Consider the following 20,383-nt stretch of genomic DNA (forward strand, 5'->3'; position numbering starts at 1 on the left):
GTACTGACTGACCTTGAACAATGTGCTTTTTTTACTTCAATTTCCTTTTCTTTTGCAAAAACAGACATGATACCTAAATAACAGGTTTATTTAAGGATAAAGAAATATGTAGTAACACTGGTGGACTATGTGGTAGCTACTGTATTATAATCATGCTAAACCTGTCTTATCCTAGATTTAAATAAATTAATTAAATATATTTGAAGTAGACTGAAAACAAACACATGTTGTATTTGTTAGGTTCCTTTAACTCTCTTTTGGCACAACCGATTGTTTTAGACCTTCGATCCAGGTTTATTTGGAAAGTTAAAAAAAAAAAAAACAAAAAAACAAAAACCAGAGCCCAGCATACTGGCTCAATGGCTAAATCCTCACCTTGTAAGCACTAGGATCCCATAGAGGCATCGGTTTGGGTCCCCAGGTGCTCCATTTCCCATCTGGCTCCCTGCCGAGGGCTGGGAAAGCAGTAGAGGATGGCACAACACATTGGGACCCTGCACCCATGTGAAAGATCCAAAAAAAGGCTCCTGGCTCCTGGCTGTGGATGGCTCACCTCTGGCCCTTGTGGCCATTTGGGGAGTGAACAAGTGAATGGAAGATCTGTCTGTTTTTCCTTATCTCTGCAAATCTGATTTGTCTTTCCAACAAAAATAAATAAATTCAATATATTTTTCAATTTTTAAAAAAAGGAACAGAGAATTTTAATAACAGCAATGATCTTTTTAATGTTACTATTTTATAGAAGCCAAGCCGAGATGACAGGAAGGGAATATGCCTGTCATCTTAAGCAAGCAAAACTGTTCTCCTTTTCCAAACGAAACCTCCCCTAACAGGTTCCACAGCAGTGTATCCACTATAGCGTGAACTGAGAGTAGAGGGCTTATCACACAATGCACTTACTTGTTCCACGTAATGAAAGTTGCTCTCTGTGTTGATATGCCAAGACCAACAATTTGATTCATCTGTATTCCTGCAGCTAGAAGATAAAGTATGTGTTTAAAAGTTAGGGAAGTGTTTCATTAAATTATTACAGTATACAAAAGAAATTATCTGTCATGATTTTTAAAGATAATCATTTGGCATCAGTATTTGTAAAACTTTTTGACTGATATTCATAGTCACAAGTTAGGGTACTTCAAAAACTTAGTGGAAAATCTAAACTAAAATAAGTTACTCTGGTGCAAACATTTTTGAAATTCATGCATAGCTGTTTCATTATATGCATTTCCCACAAAAGTTTCAGACAGTCCCTGTATTTAACCAGCATGTGTGTCTCTATTGTTTCTTCATGATTGTACTCGTTGACACCCACTTTCAGTTCCTTATAAAATATATAGCAGGTCCTTGTGCAGTATATACAGAACTCTGTAATCTAGCCTTCTTCCCTGTTTTTGGTTATCCAACTGTTAACCAGTCTCCTTCTATCACCTTCTCTCCCATATTTGAACCTTTTGTTATCACTATTCTATATGCAACTGATTTTTTTCTTAGTCAACATGTGTATCTAGCTTATTTCACTTAACACGATAGCCTCTAGTTCCATCATTTCACTCTGACTGACTAGATTACATTCATTTTTACTACTGAGTAGTATGCCATTGGTGATATTTTCTACATTTTCTTAATTAATTCATCCACTGGTAGCACTTAAGCTAATCCCAGATTTTAGCCATTGTAAATTATGATAACTATATGAATATATCTCTTATCTCTCTTTTTAAAAATGTGTGTGCATGTGTGTGTGAGAGAGAAACACTTTCATCTACTGGCTCACTTCTCAGATGCCCACAATGGTCAGGGCTAGGCCAGGCGGAAGCTGGGAGCTGTCTAGGACAGCCCAAGTCCTTAGCCATCCCTGCTGCCTCCCAGAGTCCGAGTTAACAGGAAGCTGTAACCAGGAGCCAGAGCTCAGAAGCAAACACAAGGGCTGTAATGAGAGACAACCAACCTCAGCCACTAGACTATATCTCTCTTAGCACTCACATATGCTCATTTCCTTTCCTTTTTTTTAAATTTTATTATTTTTATTTGAAAAACAGATATACAGAGGAAAGGAAAGACAGAGAGAAAGATCTTCTATCTGGTGGTTAACTCCTCTGTGGCCACAATGGCTGGAGTTGAGTCGATCTCAAGCCAGGAGCCAGCAGCTTCTTCCAGGTCTCCATTGTGGTACACAGCCCCAAGGACTTGGGCCATCTTTGACTGCTTTCCTAGGCCACAGGCAAGGAGCTAGAAGAGAAGTAAAGCAGCCAGGACATGAACTGGCGCCCAAATGAGATCCCGGCGCATGCAATTTCATTTTCTTTGGATATATATTCTGAAATAGGATTGCTGGATCATATAATGGGATCTGTTACTTTGAAGCTCTCCAAATTGGCAGCATTTATATGCCCCCTAACAGTGTAGACAAGTTCCGTTCTGAGCAGCAAACATTTGCTGCAGTACTTACGTTTCCATTTGGGATGCCCACATCCTATATCCAAGTGGCTGCACTGAGTACCGGCTACTTTGCTTCCAACCCACATTCCTACCAATATGGACCCTGGGAGGCAGATGTTAACTTAAGTAGTTGGATCCAGCTGGGAACCATAAAATATCTAGACTGAGTTCAGAGTTCCTGGCTTTAGTCTGGCCCATCCATGCTTGAGGAGTATTTAGTGAGTGAATCAGTGGATGGAAGATATTCTTCTGTTGCTGTTTTTCTTTGCCATGCCAATAAAATGAAAAGGAACAATGAAAGTTTAAACGAAGAGCTGCATTTTCTCCACATTCTCAATAGCACCTTTTTCTGTCATGAAAGTCACTCCATCTGGGGCTAGTGTTGTGGCACTGTGAGTTAAGTTGCTGCCTACATTGCTGGCATGCCACAGGGCACTGGTTTGAGTACCAGTTGTTCCACCTCTGATCCAACTACCTGCTAATGTGTTGGAAAAGACACAAAAGATGGCGCAAGTGTGTGCGCCTCTGTCACTGACACGAGAGAGTGAAGAAGTTCCTAGCTCCTAGCTTCAGCTTGATCAGCCTTTGCCAATGTAGACATCTGGGGAGTAAAGCACAGACAGAAAATCTCCCAATCTCTTTCTTTCTCTTGTTCTTTGTGCAACTTTGTCTTTCAAATAAACAAACCTTTTAAAAAAATCTAGCTGGGGTGAGGTTATTTCTCATTATAGCTTTGATATGCATTTCCCTGATGGTGCATGATAGCACTTATTCATATATGTATCTGGGCATTTGTAGGTTTTCTTTTCTTTTTTATTTACTTTTAGTGGAAAGGTAGATTTACAGAGGGAAGAAGAGTCAGAGAGGGAAAGATCTTCCATCAGATGGTTCACTCCACAAGGGTGAGAGCTGAATCAAAACCAAGAGCCAGGAATTTCTTCCAGGTCTGCAACGTGGGTGCAGGGTCCCAAGGCCCTTGGCCAACGTCCACTCTTTTCCCAAGTCATCAGCAGGGAGCTGGTGGAAAAGTCAGGACATGAACTGGCACCCATGTGGGGTTCTGGCACTTGAAGGTGGAGTATTAGCCTACTGAGAAACATTTATCTAGATCATTTATTCATTTTTACTTGTATGTGTGATAGAATTTTTTAAATTCCTCATACTCCCAAATATGAATCTTTCTCAGATTTATTTTCTCCATCCTGCTAGTTGTACCTTCACTCTGATTTCCCTTGCTATGCAGAAGTTTCTTGGTTTGACAGAACACCACCTGTCTATTTTGGCTTTTGTTGTCTGTGCATCTGTCTTACCTGGAAAATGACTACTTAAACCAATGCCGTTTTCATTTATCTGACAGGAAAAGAAGGGGAATATATCTTACAGACACTCACAACAGCTAGAATTGGGCTGCACTGCAGCCAGGAACTAGCAACTCACTCCGGGTTCCCCACACAGATGACAGAAACCCAACCACCTCAGCCAGCAGTATCGCATCCTGGCGTCCACATTAGCAGGAAACTCAGTTCAGAAGGAAGAGCCTGGTAGCAACGGGTAGCAAACCCAAACACTCTCATACGAGACCCAAGCATCTTAACTAGTTATATTAACCACAATGCCAAATGTCTGCCTCCATAGTAACGTCTGGAAATGTTTCCTCCATGCTTCTGGGAGTTTCAATAGCTTTAGGTCTTAGGATTAGGTATTGGGTTTGCCATTTTAATATAATAACTGGAATTAATAGAACATTATTAAGATGATCTGAAGTATTTTACTTAAAGAGGAAAAAAGAACATATGCTAATAGTAACAAAATAGAGGTTTTAAGGAGCAAACTAGCAGATGGAAAAATCTCTGTCCATCTCTCTGAAATTCTTCCAAGGGAAAATACATAAATCTTTAAAAATAAGTGCTTTTCTTCAAATGTCAGGGAAAAAACTACTACTCAAGGTTAGGCTGAATTTTCTTCTCGGTAATACTAAAATACTGGATGTTCCAGTTCCCTGCTAATGGCCTTGGCAAAACAATGAGACACAGGAAACAAGTTGGCCTTCCTGAGGACTCACACGGCAAGTTTATGACAAAGATGTCCAGCTTTGATACCAATGTAAAACACTATAAAAACCTTTCAAAGTTACACGAAAACTTACAAAATTTATACCACAACATAATGGAACACCATGCCACTGATGTGAAGAAAGTTTCAGTGGAAGACTTTTTTTTTTACTTATTTGATTAACTTCAGAACAACCTTCATGCAAGTAGTGAAGGACAACATCAAAAAGAGAAGCAGAGGGAAAAAAAACCAAAAAAACATTCCAGAATAGCTAAGCAATTAGCAGAAACAGCAAGACTGGAATGCCAGCAAAAGAGAAAGTGCTTCCTTTGAATGAAGGCTGAGGTGATGATACAGGAGCGATGGACAGTCTGTGGGGGCCTTGTAGTCGGGCTGCCTTCCACCACAGAAGAAAAAGCACAGCAAAGCCAAGAGCTGGCGACGATGACGTCGCAGGCCACTGTCTCAGAGGTCTGTTCTCAAAGTCTGTCACCATGGTGATAAGCCCTAACCTTAAACTGCAAAACATAAACAAAAACAAATCTGGGAGCCCTGGAAGAAGCTGCCGATTTCTGCCTTCGGATAGGCCCAGCCCTGGCCCCCGCAGTCATTTAGGAGTGGAATTCTCTTCCTCCCTCCTCTCTTTGGAACTCTGCCTTTCAAATGAATACTATAAACCTAAAAAAAATTAAATCTTAATTAGGCAAGGGTCAGGCTTTACATTCGCCTAATCTCACAGCCTAAATAGTTAACCATTCCACACTTACTAGTTTATTTCTTTGAAAGGCAGAGGTTTATATAGAAGAGAGACAGCGACAGAGAGATGGGGATCTTTGATTTGCTGGTTCACTTTTCAAATGGCTGCAATATCTGAGACTGGACCAGGCTGAAGCCAGGAGCCCGGAACCCCATCTGAATTTTCCATTTGGGTACAGGGGCTTAAGTGCTTGCACATTCTCCCACTGTTTTCCCAGGCCCATTAGTAGGGATCCAGATTGCAAGTCAAGCAGCTGGGACTTGAACCAGTGTCAATAAGGGATGCCAGTGTTGTGGGCAGCTGCTTAACCCACTACATCACAACACCCTAGTGGGCAACCTTAATAAAACTAGGTTAACACAATAAAAAGAAAAAAAAAAGGTAATTATTAAGGAGAGACCTTATTTTCAGCACAAACAGATGCCAAGGCAGTAAATAAGCATAGTTTCATGAAGCAACTTTCACAAAATATAGCAATTCAATTGTGTGCGCATGCATGAAATATTTTAAGATTTATTAATTTTTATTGGAAAGATGGATATACAGAGAGGAGGAGAGCCAGAGAGGAAGTTCTTCCATCTGACAGAGAGGAAGTTTTTCCATCTGATGCTTTACTCCCCAAGTGGCCGCAACGGCTAGAACTGAGCCAGTTCGAAGCCAGGAGCTTCCTCCAGGTCTCCCACACAGGTGCAGGGTCCCAAAGCTTTGGGCCGTCCTCGACTGCATTCCCAGGCCACAAGCAGGGAACTAGATGGGGAGCAGGGCTGCTGGGATTAGAACCGGCACCCATATGGGACCCTGATGCATTCAAGGCAAGGACTTTAACCACTACGCTATCGCACTGGGCCCGCATGGAATATTTTTTTTTTAAAGATTTATTTTTATTATTTTTTCATTGGAAAGGCGGATATACAGAGAGGAGAGACAGAGAGGAAGATCTTCCGTCCGATGATTCACTCCCCAAGTGAGCGCAACAGGCCGATACTATGCCGATCCGAAGCCAGAAGCCTCTTTGGGGTCTCCCACGCGGGTGCAGGTTCCCAAAGCTTTGGGCCGTCCTCGACTGCTTTCCCAGGCCACAGGCAGGGAGCTGGAAGGGAAGCGAGGCTGCCGGGATTAGAACCGGTGCCCATATGGGATCCCGGGCGTGCAAGGCGAGGACCTTTAACCACTTGTGCCACCGCGCCGGGCCCGCATGGAATATTTTTAAAACATTTTACCCAGCTGGAAATATATGGAACTCTTTCAATCTGAGTTCTGACAAAAATGAATTACCCCCTATATATAATTTCTCCAAAAAATATTTATCATGGGCCCAGAGTGGTAGCCTAGACGATGAAGTCCTTGCCAGTTATGTGTCAGGATTCCATATGGGCTGCTGGTTCTAATCCTGGCAGCTCTACTTCCCATCCAGCTCCCTGACTGAGGCCAGGGAAAGCAGCTGAGGACGACCCAAAGTCTTGGAATCCTGCACCCATGGGGGAGACCCAGAAGAGGCTCCAGGCTCCTGGCTTCGGATTGGCTCAGCTTTGGCCATTGAGTCTATTTAGGGAATGAATCATGGGATGGAAGATCTGTCCAATAAAATAAAAATCTTTCCAATAAAAATAGATAAATCTTAAAAAACATATTTACCCACAATTTCATCACAGGATAGAATCAGACAACCCCAAAGTTAGGGTAGAGTCCAACAATTTGGTCTGTACCTGTGAAAACAACCACAGTATCAAAAATAACATGTTCTAGATTAAAGAAGAATAGAGATTGACAGCAAAATGGAATGCCTCATCTTCGGTGGGATTCTAGATTTTAAAATGATAAGAGGGAACACTGAAGATTGAGCACTGTAAAACAAACTGCATCCATGTTAAATTTTCTGAGCATGGTAACTGCACTGTGGTCATATAGGAAAATACTCCTTTCCTTCGGAGATGATACTGCAGTACATCGAAGTGGCAGTTTATTATTATGTGACAGTAAAGCTTTGAAAGGTTTAGAATGAAAATAGTTTATCAAGAATGGTAAATGAGGCAAAATATGTTTGTAAGAGAAAAGTGTATAGGTTTTGACCATAACATTTTTACAGTTTTTTTAATAAGTTTTGAAATGTTTCACATTAAAAAGATGAGGTGAAACAATTCAATCAGAAAAATTAAGTCACGGGCTCAGCACGATAGCCTGGTGGCTGAAATTCTCACCTTGCATGCCCCGGGATCCCGGTTTGTGCCCCAGCTGTTCCACTTCCCTTCCAGCTGCCTGCTTGTGGCCTGGGAAAGCAGCAGAAGATGGCCCAAAGCCTTGGGACCCTGGACTTGCAAGGGACACCTGGAAGAAGCTCCTGGCTCCTGCCTTTGGATTGGCTCAGTTCTAGCTATTGCAGCTACTTGGGAAGTGAATCAGTGGACAGAAGATCTTTCTATCTCTCCTTCTCTCTGTTACAGCTGCCTTCCCAATAAAAATAAAATAATTTTTTTAAAAAGTAGGTCAAATAATTTTTCAAACATACATTTACATATCATCATGTCATATTCTTAAACAAGGCTGCAATGAAAACACTCCTCAACAGCAAAGATTTAATACGAGCCAGAGCACTTTGCCAAGTAGCCACACAGCAAACCAAACAAGAACCCATTTTACAACGAAGGTAACTCAGCTGTAAACCTCATGAGAGCAGGAACTATACCTAGTAACTTTGTTTATGATCCTCTGGTACTTTGTCCCCAACAGGACATCAAGGAGGCATGAGCTACCACCTGGCACAAAGGAGGGCGGGCACTTGCCATATCACAGCCACAAAGAGACGAACAAGAGGAGACAGGCTGTTAGGTTCTTGGATAAAGTACCTCCTGATAAATCACAAATTTCCACATTAAAAATACAGAAACTATGACCCCAGTAAAATACTATATGCATATTATAACTTAAGAAAACCAGAAACTCTTAATAAAAACAAAATATACAGCAGAGGTTATTATTTCTATAAATCCAATTACCTTTGACTGAATCTTTTATTACAGCAATAAATTGGGCCCAGAGCACGTCAGGATCGATTTCAACCCAGCCAATTTGAGGGTAAAGACTTTCTACCTATTAAGTAAAGAGAAAGTTTAGTTAAAAAAAAAATTAACAGAATTTAAGTCTTCAGACTATTGCTTAAGATAATTAGCACATGATTTTATTATCTAATTAATTTTATTGTTAACATTAAAAACATACGTATGAAATAAAAAGGACTATCTGCCAACGCCAAAGCATCAGAAGCTCATGAGTGTTCATAAATTTCCAAAAGAATTTAGCTTCTTTTATCTTAACCTTTATTTTCCAAGTTTTCTACAATGGACATGTATTTGTACAACAGACTTTCAAAAAATAAGAAATGAACCGAAACAGGCGCAGGTTTCAGTTCAGAATATGAGGGAACAGAAAAGCTCCATCCTGACTCTCTCCCCATGAACACACAGTCTAGACAGCAACTCATAGCTGTCCGTGGACTCCGGGAAAGTCTACAGCAGCAGGTAGACCGGGCAAGCAGACAGGAACTTCAGCAGCGCTCACCCTCAGCCTGTGCTGAGATCCTCAGATTTTTTCCCACAGCCCCTGGCCTGAACCCAAGGCTCCCTGAAAGCCAGGGCTGAGTCCCAGGGCATGGAGGGAGGACTAGGGGAAGCTCTAGTGTTGAGTTCAAAGGACAGAAAAGAGAGCTCCTGACACTCAGAGAATGTAAGTGATTACCTCGCCTTGCTCTCCCTCCTCTGGGTCCATCCCTCTGCACCAGCCAGTGCCCTGCCAGCAGCCACAGCAGCGGGTTTCAACAAGCGCCTCCAACAACCAAAGGAGGTAAAAGTTCCTGCACAGGAGCCCCCGTGGCTTTTTTTCTCTCTCTCCTACTACTTAGCACCAGATATGCCAGGAAGATTGGGGTAACAAAGGACTTAGCTTTCTGGTCAGGGGACCAAACAGGAAGGCTCAAGGCAGCTAAAAGTACAAGGAAAATCTCAGAATGAGAAGCTTGGGAAAGAAACCACATAAAGTTTTGCCCACCCTGAAAACTGCATGTGGGTGGATACAATGCCAAACAAAAGATGAAAGATGTTAGGGGCAGAACAAACGAGCCAGCGTCGTGGCGCAGTGGCCTAAACTGTTGCTTGCAATACCAGCGTCCTGTCTCAGAGCAACAAATCCAGGGCTGGATGTTTTGCTTCTGATCCGGCTCCCTACTACTGCACCTGGACGATCAGGATACAGCGTCAGCCTCCTGCTTTCAGGTGTCACTGCCATTTGGATGACAGAAGATCTCTCTCTTTCTCTCTCCCTGTCACTCTCCTTTACAAATAAAATAAAACAAAATAAAATAATTTTTTAAAGAAAATATCATAGTCTTTATTTTACCTTCACTTACTCCTTCTTGAATGCACCTTCTTTCTCTGTGTAGATTTAAGTGTATGAGATAATGTATCGCTTCTTTCTTTTTTTTTCTATTTTTATTTTTTTAATAAAATAATTTTTTTAATAAAAGAATGAGAACAGAACTGAGTAATAAGCACTGCTGATGTCCCAGACTGATCACCATTGTCGCACACAATTGGCGTGGATCCGAACAGTGAACAGAATCGATGCTGAACCCACAGTCAAAGGAAGGCTGGTCAGAATTGGTGGCTTAAACCCAACTAAGATGATTATTTTCAGGAAAAAAACAATGTGAGAAAGCTTAACTCACAACTCACATTGGAAACGTTCAACAACAGACAATAATGCCAAGATGACACACGTTTCTAATTACAGGCTATTTGTTTTTTTAAAGATTTATTTATTTTTATTGGAAAGTCATATATACAGAGAGGAGGAGAAACAATGGGAAAGATCTTCCATCCCCTGATTCACTCCTCAAGTGCCTGCAGTGGCCGCTGCATTTCTTCCGGGTCTCCCATGTGGGTGCAGGGTTCCAAGGCTTTGGGTTATCCTCCAGTGGCTTTCTTAGGCCACAGGCAGGGAGCTGAATGGGAAGCAGGGCCAATGTGATTAGAACTGGTGCTCCTACGGGATCCTGGCGAGTGCAAGGCGAGGACATTAGCCACTAGGCTACCACGCCAGGCCTAAGATAACACTTCTTTATGTAGATATATACTGAGGTAAATATATCAAGACCTTATCTACTCAGATACGTCACAATTAAAATGTTACATGATGTCCGTAGACAGCAGCAAAGTTACATAGTGCTATACATAGAACAATTCAAATTGACCAGCTTCCTCATCGAAATCAAGCAAGAAAGAAGGGACTGAACATTTTTCATGTGCTGAGAAGAATGATCATCACGCAACAATTCTATACCAAAATGCCAGTAGAATTTTGCTTCCCAGAAACAGACAAGATGATTCTAAAATGCATATGCAGAGGCAAAGAAAAAAATCTACAATAGCAAGAATACAGTTAGAGGATTCATATTATCCATTTTCAACACCTACTATAAAACTACAGGAATCCAAGGAGCGTGCTTCTGCCAGAAACCCAGAGAAGCAGCCCAGCGATCCGGAACAGGACATTCAGAAACAGACCCTCCCAGGCATGGACCACTGATTTTTGACAACATACTAAGACAATTTCATGAAAAAAAAGATAATTTTTTCAGCAAATAGTATTAGGACAGTTGGCCAGCCACATGCAAACATCAACTTCAACTGAAACACAACTTGCACAAAAGCCAACTTAAACGGTCACAATTTACATGTGAAATGTAAAACTGTAAAACACTAGAGAAGACATGGGAAATGGGAGAAAATCTTTGTGATTTCGGTCTAGGCAAAGAGTTCTAAGGCAAGACACCAAAAGCAGATTAGAATGTGAAAAACCAAAAAACTGGTAAATTAGACTTCATCAAGTCAACACCATTTCTGCTGTGAAAGATACTCTTAAAGAAATGATAAATACAGGCCAATAGAAAATATATGCAAATCACATACAGTCTAGAATAACACTGATATCCAGAATATAAAGAAACCCCAAAACTCACCAGGAAGGAAATAACTCAACAGGCAAAAAGGCTTGGACAGACACCACATGAAGGCAGGTGGTCCATATGTACATGAAGATCAATGTCAAACACAACCACAGCACACAATAACTCATTTGTGGATAAATAAACTACCAAGGACTCATGAGGTAGGATGACTAGAACTCTGAAACACCTCTGGTAAAGATGCAAAATGGGGCCCAGTGCGATAGCGTAGTGGTTAAAGCCCTTGCCATGAACACACCTGGATCCCATATGGGCACCAGTTCTAATCCCGGCAGCTCCACTTCCCATCCAGCTCCCTGCTGGTGGCCTTGGGAAAGCAGTCTAGGACGGCCCAAAGCCTGGCACCCATGTGGGAGATCCAGAAGAAGCTCCTGGTTCCTGGCTCCTGGCTTCTGATTGGCTCAGCTCCAGCCATTGCGGCTGCTTGGGGAGTGAACGATTGGACAGAAGATCTTCCTCTCTGTCTCTCCTCCTCTCTGTACATCCGCCTTTCCAATAAAAATAAATAAATCTTTAAAGTAAAAAAAAAAAAAAAGATGGAAAATGGTACAGTTACTCAGAAAAAGTCTGGCAATTTCTTTGAAGGTAAACGTTTACTTCCCATATACCCTAAAATCCCACTTTTGGATATTGATCCTAGAGAAACAACAGTTTATATTCCCGCTAAAATCTGTACACAAATGTTTACAGCAGCTATCCATAATCTCCATCTCTGGGAAAAACTTAGAGGTTCAAAGAGGCAAATGAGGTGTTTGGCCATGGGAGCCCCCTGCAGTGTGGTGGCTTTGGGGGGCGGGGAGTGCCCCAGCCAGGCTGGACCCAATGCCGGGGACTCAAGCCAAAGTCACTGTCTCCAGGCGGGGACCGAGTCCTAGGTTTTCTCCAGGCCTGAGAGAGCTCTTCCCTTGGGATAAGTACATGACCATGAGGGAAACTTGGGAACTGGATTAAGGGCCTGGCTCTGCTCTGCCGCAGTGACCCAGTCCTAGGCTTTCTGTGGCCAGCGCACCAAGTGGTGTCAGGCTCTGCCTGCTGGCTACCCAGCAGTGAGCTCCGATATTTTTAGAATATGTAATTGCTGCCTACGGACATCCATGGATAAGGCCTGTGTGAGTGTAGGTGAGGGATGAATTCTGGGTGATTCCTAGCATCGGGGTCCCAGCACTTTCTGGCAAGCATGGGGACCGAGACCTGGTAGTTTGGAGGGGAGAGTCCATAAGATCTATTTGGGCCAGACTGATTCACCAGCCCACATGGAATCCTGAGATGGGCTGTTAGCATAGAGCATCACTGACTACCACACACCAGTCCACACGAAAGCTATGGATAGAGTCCTGTATGGCAGAGCTAGGTACCAGTACCTGGGATGGGTCACACTTGGCAGGGTCAAGGCACTAAATACATGAAACAGGCCAGAGGGTAGATACTGTAGGGGATATATGGGCCAAACCCTGCGGAAATACAAGTCTCGCTGGTTAGCTCATGAGCTGGGGTGGCGATGGGTTGAGCTAGGTGCGACCATGGAATCTGCCATCATTTATGGGTTAAAGGACTCGACAACAGTCTGGGCAGATCAAGGCAGCAGCACCCGAATGTGCATCCTAAAATAAGCTGTGGGGAGGGCTGAGCTGCAACTGGAAGGGGACAGACTGGGCAGGGCCGAGCAAACCTCAACTCACAAGGAAGAACAGAAATCAGAATGGAGCACATATCATGCCAAACTAGGCTCTTACACTGATTGGTCTGCATGAGCCAGGGATACTAGGCCACAGCATCTAAGGCAAAGGCTGAGACAGGTGAGGGGCTAAGCCAACTGGGTCAGCACAACCACTGGCACACACGTAATCTAGGGCTGGGAAGAGGCTCAATTGGGGAGCTGTGAGAGTACACCCTTGCTGGATTGGGGTTCCCACAGGAGAGTACGAGGGCCAGAGTGAGGGCTGTGTTCTGGTCTGGATATGGGTGCAATCTCTCTTGGCATGAGTGTGAACTGGGGCTGGGTACACCTAACCAGGCTAGATGCCAGCACCATCTGGTGCTCGAGAGCCTGGGTAGATGTTGGACGGACTAGCCTAGGTCTCTGCCCCTGCTGAGCCGTGTGTGAGAAGTGTCTGGGTATGTACAAGCCTTGGCTTGTAAGAACCAGAATGGACTGAAGGCCAGCAAAGAAAGGCCATTGTTCCTACCAGGACAGGAGGTAAACTAAACAGGGCTGGTCCTAGCACCCACTGGTATGTGCAAGAACTGGCACAAGGAGAGGTTCTGATGGAGGAGCTTGGGAAACTCCTCTGTTGGGACACAGTCCCTGCAGGTGAGTGCAAGAACCATGATAGGAAGCAACCCAGACCAGGCCAGGGAAAGGTACCCACCAGCATACATTGGGCATAGATTGAGGATGGACCAGGCTGAACTGGTTCACATCAACCATTGGCAAATCTGAGCACCAGAATAGCATGTGGGTCGGGCCAGGTTCAGTCACGACACAAACCAGTACATATTATGGAATACCAAGGCAAGGTGAGCCATACCAGATGTGGCCACAGTGCCCAAACAGCACATGTGAGAACCAGGGAGGGAGGGGGCAACGCTAGCAGGGGAAATGTGGGCTCCCCTGCTGGACAACCACTCCCACTGGAGAGCATGAGTTAGGATGGGGGCAGACCAGACCAGCCAGGGCTACAACACTTGTGGGCCTCATGTGAGCTAGATCAGGGAAAAGTCAGGATAGGCAAAAATTAGGGCTGGTTGGGCTTTGCCACAGCATCAGCTGGCAAAGGCTGGCCCTGGAGGCTCAATCTGTCAAGTTAAACTCAAGAACCACCTGCTGAGTGCATAATCTGGGAGTGGAAGGGGCCTGGTAGGGAAATAGTGGACACCTCCCGCTTGGGTTAGCACTCCCACTGGAGAGCACAAAAACCGGGGCAGGGGTGGCTATACAGAAAGGCACCCATCAGTATGTGTGTGGGCTGGATAGTGGGGCTGGTTGGGTTGAACTAGGCTTCAATGCCCATTGACATGTACAAGAGCTAAATACGATGTAGGACAGACTGAACAAGTCTGCAGCATACTGGCAAGCATGGGAACCACAGCAGGGGACAGGCATGGTAAGGGTTATGGGGAGTCGACCCAACTAGGCTTCAGCTCCCACTGGTTTGCATAGGGGCCAAGTATGAAGTGGGCAGGATCGGGTAGGACTGCAACAACCATTGGTTCACATGGAAGACAGCGCTGGAAACAGAACTAACCCAGCAATTGCAACAACCAGCATGTGCATAAGATGATTAGGGCAACGGACGGTGCCAGACCCTGTCCTGGCAAGCATACACAAGAATCAGATCTGGGATCACCTCAGACAAAGTTTCTTTGGAGATCCCTCCAACTGAACTGCTGATCCCAGAATCCCAACCAAGAAGACTATGTTAGCCGGTGGATTCTGAATAGATTTCAGCATGCTTGAACAGCGAGACTGGCAGCAATTCAGAACTATTGAACTATCAAAACTACTTGAGCAGGACCCTCAGAGTGTGCCTCACATGGGGGACCTGGAATGGGAGGGAGGCTGGGTGAGATTCTTCCCTTTGTTTCTCCCTTGACCCCAGATACAGGGGGAAAATGATGATATTAGTGTGGAAACAATGGTATTACCCACTTTCTTGTAGCCCTTGACCCTTTGTACCTTAAACAACTATGCTAGAGTATAAATAAATGAATAACCAAAACAAACAAACAAACAAAAAAAAAACAAGAAGACAAATGAGTGTGTACTTCCATACAGTGGGTTTCTACCCAGAAATAAAAAAAGAATGAACTACTGATATGCACAGTAAATGAATGAATCTCAAAGACAATACGCTGGGAAATTAAGTATCAAAAGGCTACTTAGAGTATGCTACCACTTGTTTGATATTCTCAAAAACACAACACTACAGTGGGGAGAACAGATCAATGGTCATCAAAAGTTAGATACGGGCATGGGAGGGTGGGAGAGGAGCGTGCAACTACAAGGGGTTGGCACAAGAGAATTTTGGGAGTTACTCATATACATTTGCTACAGCTCAGACCAAAATCATATACCAAATTAGTTTAGTTTAGTTTTTAAAAATTTTTACAATGCCATGGTTTCAAGTTAAAACATGCCTGAACATATACATCTATTTTCAATTGTTCTCAAGACTGCTCAAAGACAAATGTTAGGGAGTGGTGTTGTGGCACAGCACGTTAAGCTCTCATGTGTGCAGCCGGCATCCCTTACTGATACCAGTTACAATCCTGGCTGCACCACTTGCAATCCAGCTGCCCGCCAATGATGTAGGAAAAGCAGCAGAAAATGGTTTCAGTGTTTGGGCCCCTGCCACTTACGTGGCAGACCTGGAAGAAGCTCTTGGCTCCAGGATTCCACCTGGCCAAGTCCAGCTCTTTAGTCACTGGGGAAGTGAGTGAGAGCATAGAAGATTCCTTCTTGTGTCTGTCCCTTTGTGTAACTCTGACTTTCAAATCAATCAATCAAAATCCAATCTACCCCCCCCCAAAGGAAAGCATTAAAAATGTTTAAATGCACAAAGACAAAGAGGAGGGGGGCAAACAAGATCAGACTAGATTTTTTAAAAACTTTTTTGATGTGAGCAGTGAATGCACAGGTGGCACATAGCTTAGTATAGAAGACAAATGTCAGATTACTCTAGCCCTCGGCGCAATTCCTGGATTCCACTCAGGGGTTCCACTCTGGGTCAAACTGATCACTCCTCAAAATCAAACAGGGCTGCAGCACAGCACTGTGGCACCCATGAGACCAGAATCCCAAGTGAGTGCCAGTTTGCGTCCCAGCTGCTTCACTTGCAATGCAGTTCTCTGCCAATGAGTCTGGAAAAGCAGGGAAAATGATACCCTATCCAGAGAGGAGACCCAGCTAAACCTCCTGGCTCCTGGCTTCCATCTGGCCCACTCCTCATTACTGCAGTCATCGGGAGTGAACCAGCAGATGGAAGATTTTCTCTCCCATTCTCCCATCCTCCCTCCCTCTGTAATCTACCTTTCAAATAAATAAATAAGTTAATAATAATAATTTTTTTTAAAAAAAAAGGCCAGAGTCTCCCACTCCACCAAGAGGGTAGGGAGTGTGTCTTCTTTGTTCATTTGTCTTCCAGTACCTAGAAGTGCTTAGGATTTCCCAATTATTCCATTAAAAAGGCCGATATATGAGCAAACTTGTAAGCAAAGGGAAGAGATTCTGAGGTGGAACCCTGGAAATGAGAGGTAACTCTGAACACTGAAATGCCAGCAAGGCTGAATGGGGGACTAATTCAGTCTTCTGTAAGGATGGCCAGTGCCCCCTCCCCAACTCACTGACCTCTCCAGCCTGGCTCACGGTAATCAACGGGTTGTCCTCTGGTGGGGCTGAGTCAGAGAAGTTCCATACTTGCTGTAACTGAGTACTGGGCTAAGACTCGTTGAACAAAATGAAAATTGAGGAAGATCACAATTTAGGGGAAATTGCTCACATGCAAAAATGGGCAAGACCCAGAAAAACAGGGAACTCTGAGGAAACAGTGACAGAGGGGAGACCACATCGATGCCACAGGCGAACATGGAAAATGAACCTGTTATTCCCCAGTGAGTTTATCAGAAATACAGATTGAATGAAATCTTGTCCCTACGCACTAAATAACATATCTGACCTTTGTAAGCAAGGTTTTTATGACCACCATGGTGATGGTTCAACTGCAACAAACATGCCTCAAGCCTACAGCCTTTTAGACTTGACAGTGGACCTTCAGGGTCACTTCTTCTCCTTCCGTCCACCCGGACAGCTCCTTGTGACCCAAATCTGTGTTCACAGGGAAATCAATTCCTTGACAAAAGCAGATCAGAAACTAAATCAACATTACGAAAAAAAGTGTCTTTGTTGCTTAAGAACAAAACAAGAGCACACCAGGCTACTCCAAGAACACACAGAGGGCATACAAAATATTAGAGACCACACTGTTCCTTTGAAGGCAGACTGTCCTGTTCTCCCAACCAAGATGTTATCCTATTTTATGGATTCTCCCAAAGACACGATGTTCTCCTGAGGGACATGACAGATCTCCATTCCTTAAAACCCAAGTGTTAAATGCAAATGGGTAGCATTTCTAACACAAGATACTCTTCCACTAATTTAACACCAGTGTTTAACAATGCATAAGAAAATTTTATTTTCAAAAATACATACTACAGGGGAAAAAAGAGCTAAAAATGTTTTTATGCTGTGAAACATGAAAAAATGAATGCCAACTGAAACAAAGCTGAAGTCTTCTGAGATGCCTAGTACAAATCCCCAAATAGAAAGCTTCATGCGTGGGATTTTGATTTCCTTTTAAATACTGCTTTATTTACTTACTTGAAAGGCAGGATAACAGAAAGGGAGGAAAGGACCCAGAGAGAAAGAGACAGAGAGACCATCCATCTCCCAGCTCACTTTTCACAGAATACCTTCTTTTTCCCTAGCGTGGTATCTTTTTCTGGTTTTTCTTTGTCTTTTAAAACTTTGTATTTGGCAATGTCAATGAAAGCCTACACTGGAGGTTTTACATTTTTATTATGCATTCCTTTCATCAAACACTGGCAAAGGTGTTACTTCCACTCGAGAAAACACGACCACCACCCCCCCAGATTTTGTGTCCCTGTTATGAAAGCCCATGAGGTAACTGGAATTCCTAATGCCTTAACTGTAAGTCAGTATTTCGCACCCAATGAGGTTAATCAACCAGGTGTTAAGCAGCAATGCAGAATAACAAGGCCCTGTTTCCAGAGAACCTGAGTTATCTGGATTAAAGAGCCAGTTGTTGGTTGTTGTTGTTGTTTTTATGCCTTTTTTCTGGATCAATTTTAAAACTAAACTTCTATAAACTTTCCCCCAAAAATGATAAATTGCAACTGTTTTGCTATCAGAGATAGCAGGATTGAAATTGCTCTGATCAATCACTACAAACATTTCTAGGCGGTTTTGATTGTTACCCCAGCAGCCCCAGAACCACACTTAAGAGTGTTCCGCTGTAAACTCACACCAGGGTTCCAGGCGCACTGTTACACATCCTTCAGTCCAACTCAGTGCTTCCTTCTTGCAAGGTCGGGATTCTCCACTTACTTGTCTTGCATTTTTATTTATTCACCTATTTAAGTAAATCATTCCAGCCTCCTGCTACTCCCAGGCATTTTGGTTCATGGTTGAGATTCTTCGCCACATTTCTAAGGAACTAAGGTTTCCCTCCAAATCATACAGCAACTGTGACATTTGGCATTTTCTAACCTTTCTCTTTCTCCTTTTGGTGCCAAATATTTCCATTTCTTCTATTTAAAAAAAAAATCACAGCCTAAAATACAAATACTTTGTGTCTAGAACTGTAAGGGAGATGTAAAAAGTATCCTTGTCCTTGTAATAGACTTGTAAAAAGTTAAGGAGGGGCAGGCACTGGGCCTAGCAGGTAAGATGTTAGCTGGGAGCGTGCATTCCAGATCACAGAGACTGGGTTGGAATTCTGACTCCGCAAACTCCGCATCCCAGCTTCCTGGTAAAGGCACCCTAGGAAGCAACAGGTGCTGCCTCCAGTAAGGAGGATGCAAGAGAGGGATGGAGGAAAAGCAATGCAGGCATCAGGGTGTGGGGGCAGTGCTCCTACACGGCTACTCAGGGAAGGGACTGGAGCACTCTGCAGTTTTCAGCCGGCCATCCTGACCTGCAGACCTACCCGAAGCTTATTGCAAATGCTCACCACAATCACTACCTCCTCGCCCTATAGCTGGACCTGGTCCTGGGCAGCTGCTGCGGTGACACACACATTCGTGAATGGCTTATGCAAAAAAGGGGAGTATTCCATAGCTGTGGGACACAGCAAATGATGGCTCCCCTCTTCCCAAACACTCCTACTTAAAAAAGTTGTTGGTATTGGAAGGAAGAAAAACTAAAAACACCATATGTGATACGCCTTAACCCTAAAAGGAGCCACCAACCAGCTGGTTGCTGATCCAGTTTGTCAACCGTTCAAGACTTTACTACTGACAAGCAGCCTGGTGTAGGTATCTCAAACCAAAATCTATTGTCACGAATCCTCCATGAGGGGAAAAAGACAGCGAGAACTCCCACAGCCTGCAATATCTGCCCCCTGTTCCAGCTACTCATGGGTATCAGCTACTCAGGTAAGCCACTCCGACCACTGGAGAATCTACAACAGACGTAAAACCCATCAGATTCGAACCATTCATTTGTAAAGTCAAGATCAGGAGATTTAGGAAATGCAGGGAAGGAATCAAACACACCACCAACCGCCTTCAGGTCGGACACGCGCTGCCCAGCACAGTTCTGCCTTGCACTTCACTTGCACGCAAGTCGGGACGCGAGAGGCGAATTCCCCAAGTGACAAGAGAGGAGCAGCGACCCACACACCGGGACCCAGAGCCCTCCGAGGCAGACCCACTGAGGTACACCGCCCGCTCGCCGTCCCACGCCCGCCGCCGGGTCACCTTCTGCGCGCTCGAGCCGCGGATCCGCGCCGCACGGTCGTAGACGTGGCAGCGGATGACCGAGCTGCCCACGTCCAGCCCCAGCACGAAGCCCGCACGGCTCGCGGCCGGCGCGCTCTGCTCGGGACCAGCGGGCAGCTCCGACATCCTGCCCGTGCCGGCCGCTCCGCCGCCTCCCAAGCACCCGCACCTCAGCGGCCCCGAGCGCCCTGCCGGGCCGCCGCCCCCGGCCCGCCCCCTGCCGCCCCGCCCTGACCCCGCCCCGGCGCCGTGACGTCAGGGCCGCGCGCCGCGCTGGGGGTGAGCACCGCCCCCTGGCGCCCCGCCCTGACCCCGCCCCGGCGCCGTGACGTCAGGGACGCGCGCCGCGCTGGGGGCTCGGGTGGGGTGAGCACCGCCCCCAGCCCGCCCCTGCCGCCCCGCCCCGACCCCGCTCCGGCGCCGTGACGTCAGGGCCGCGCGCCGTGCTGAGGGTGAGCACCGCCCCCTGCCGCCCCGCCCTGACCCCGCCCCGGCGCCGTGACGTCAGGGCCGCGCGCCGCGCTGGGCGGCCTGGGCAAGACCACCTGCGACTCAGAAAACTAGAGTGACGGGAGACGTGGGTTCGGAAGCTGAGGGTTCTT

At 44.9% G+C, this 20,383-nt stretch overlaps 1 protein-coding gene across 1 annotated transcript in view; it reads right to left on the minus strand.

Moving 5' to 3' along the window:
- GK5 (glycerol kinase 5) overlaps positions 1–19,931 on the minus strand; it is an 82,844-nt gene extending 62,913 nt beyond the window's left edge. Inside the window, exons 1-3 of the mRNA XM_040974732.1 lie at positions 19,761–19,931; positions 8,242–8,335; positions 901–976 (exon numbers count right to left, since the gene is read on the minus strand). Of these exons, the coding sequence (XP_040830666.1) occupies positions 901–976; positions 8,242–8,335; positions 19,761–19,907 (317 nt within the window). The 5' untranslated portion in view covers positions 19,908–19,931. The remainder of the gene's footprint in view (positions 1–900; positions 977–8,241; positions 8,336–19,760) is intronic.
- Positions 19,932–20,383: the final 452 nt, after the last annotated feature.

This window comes from Ochotona curzoniae, unplaced genomic scaffold (assembly GCF_017591425.1).
Source record: "Ochotona curzoniae isolate NIBS_2020 unplaced genomic scaffold, NIBS_Ocur_1.0 contig_2599, whole genome shotgun sequence".
Lineage (NCBI taxonomy): Eukaryota > Metazoa > Chordata > Mammalia > Lagomorpha > Ochotonidae > Ochotona > Ochotona curzoniae.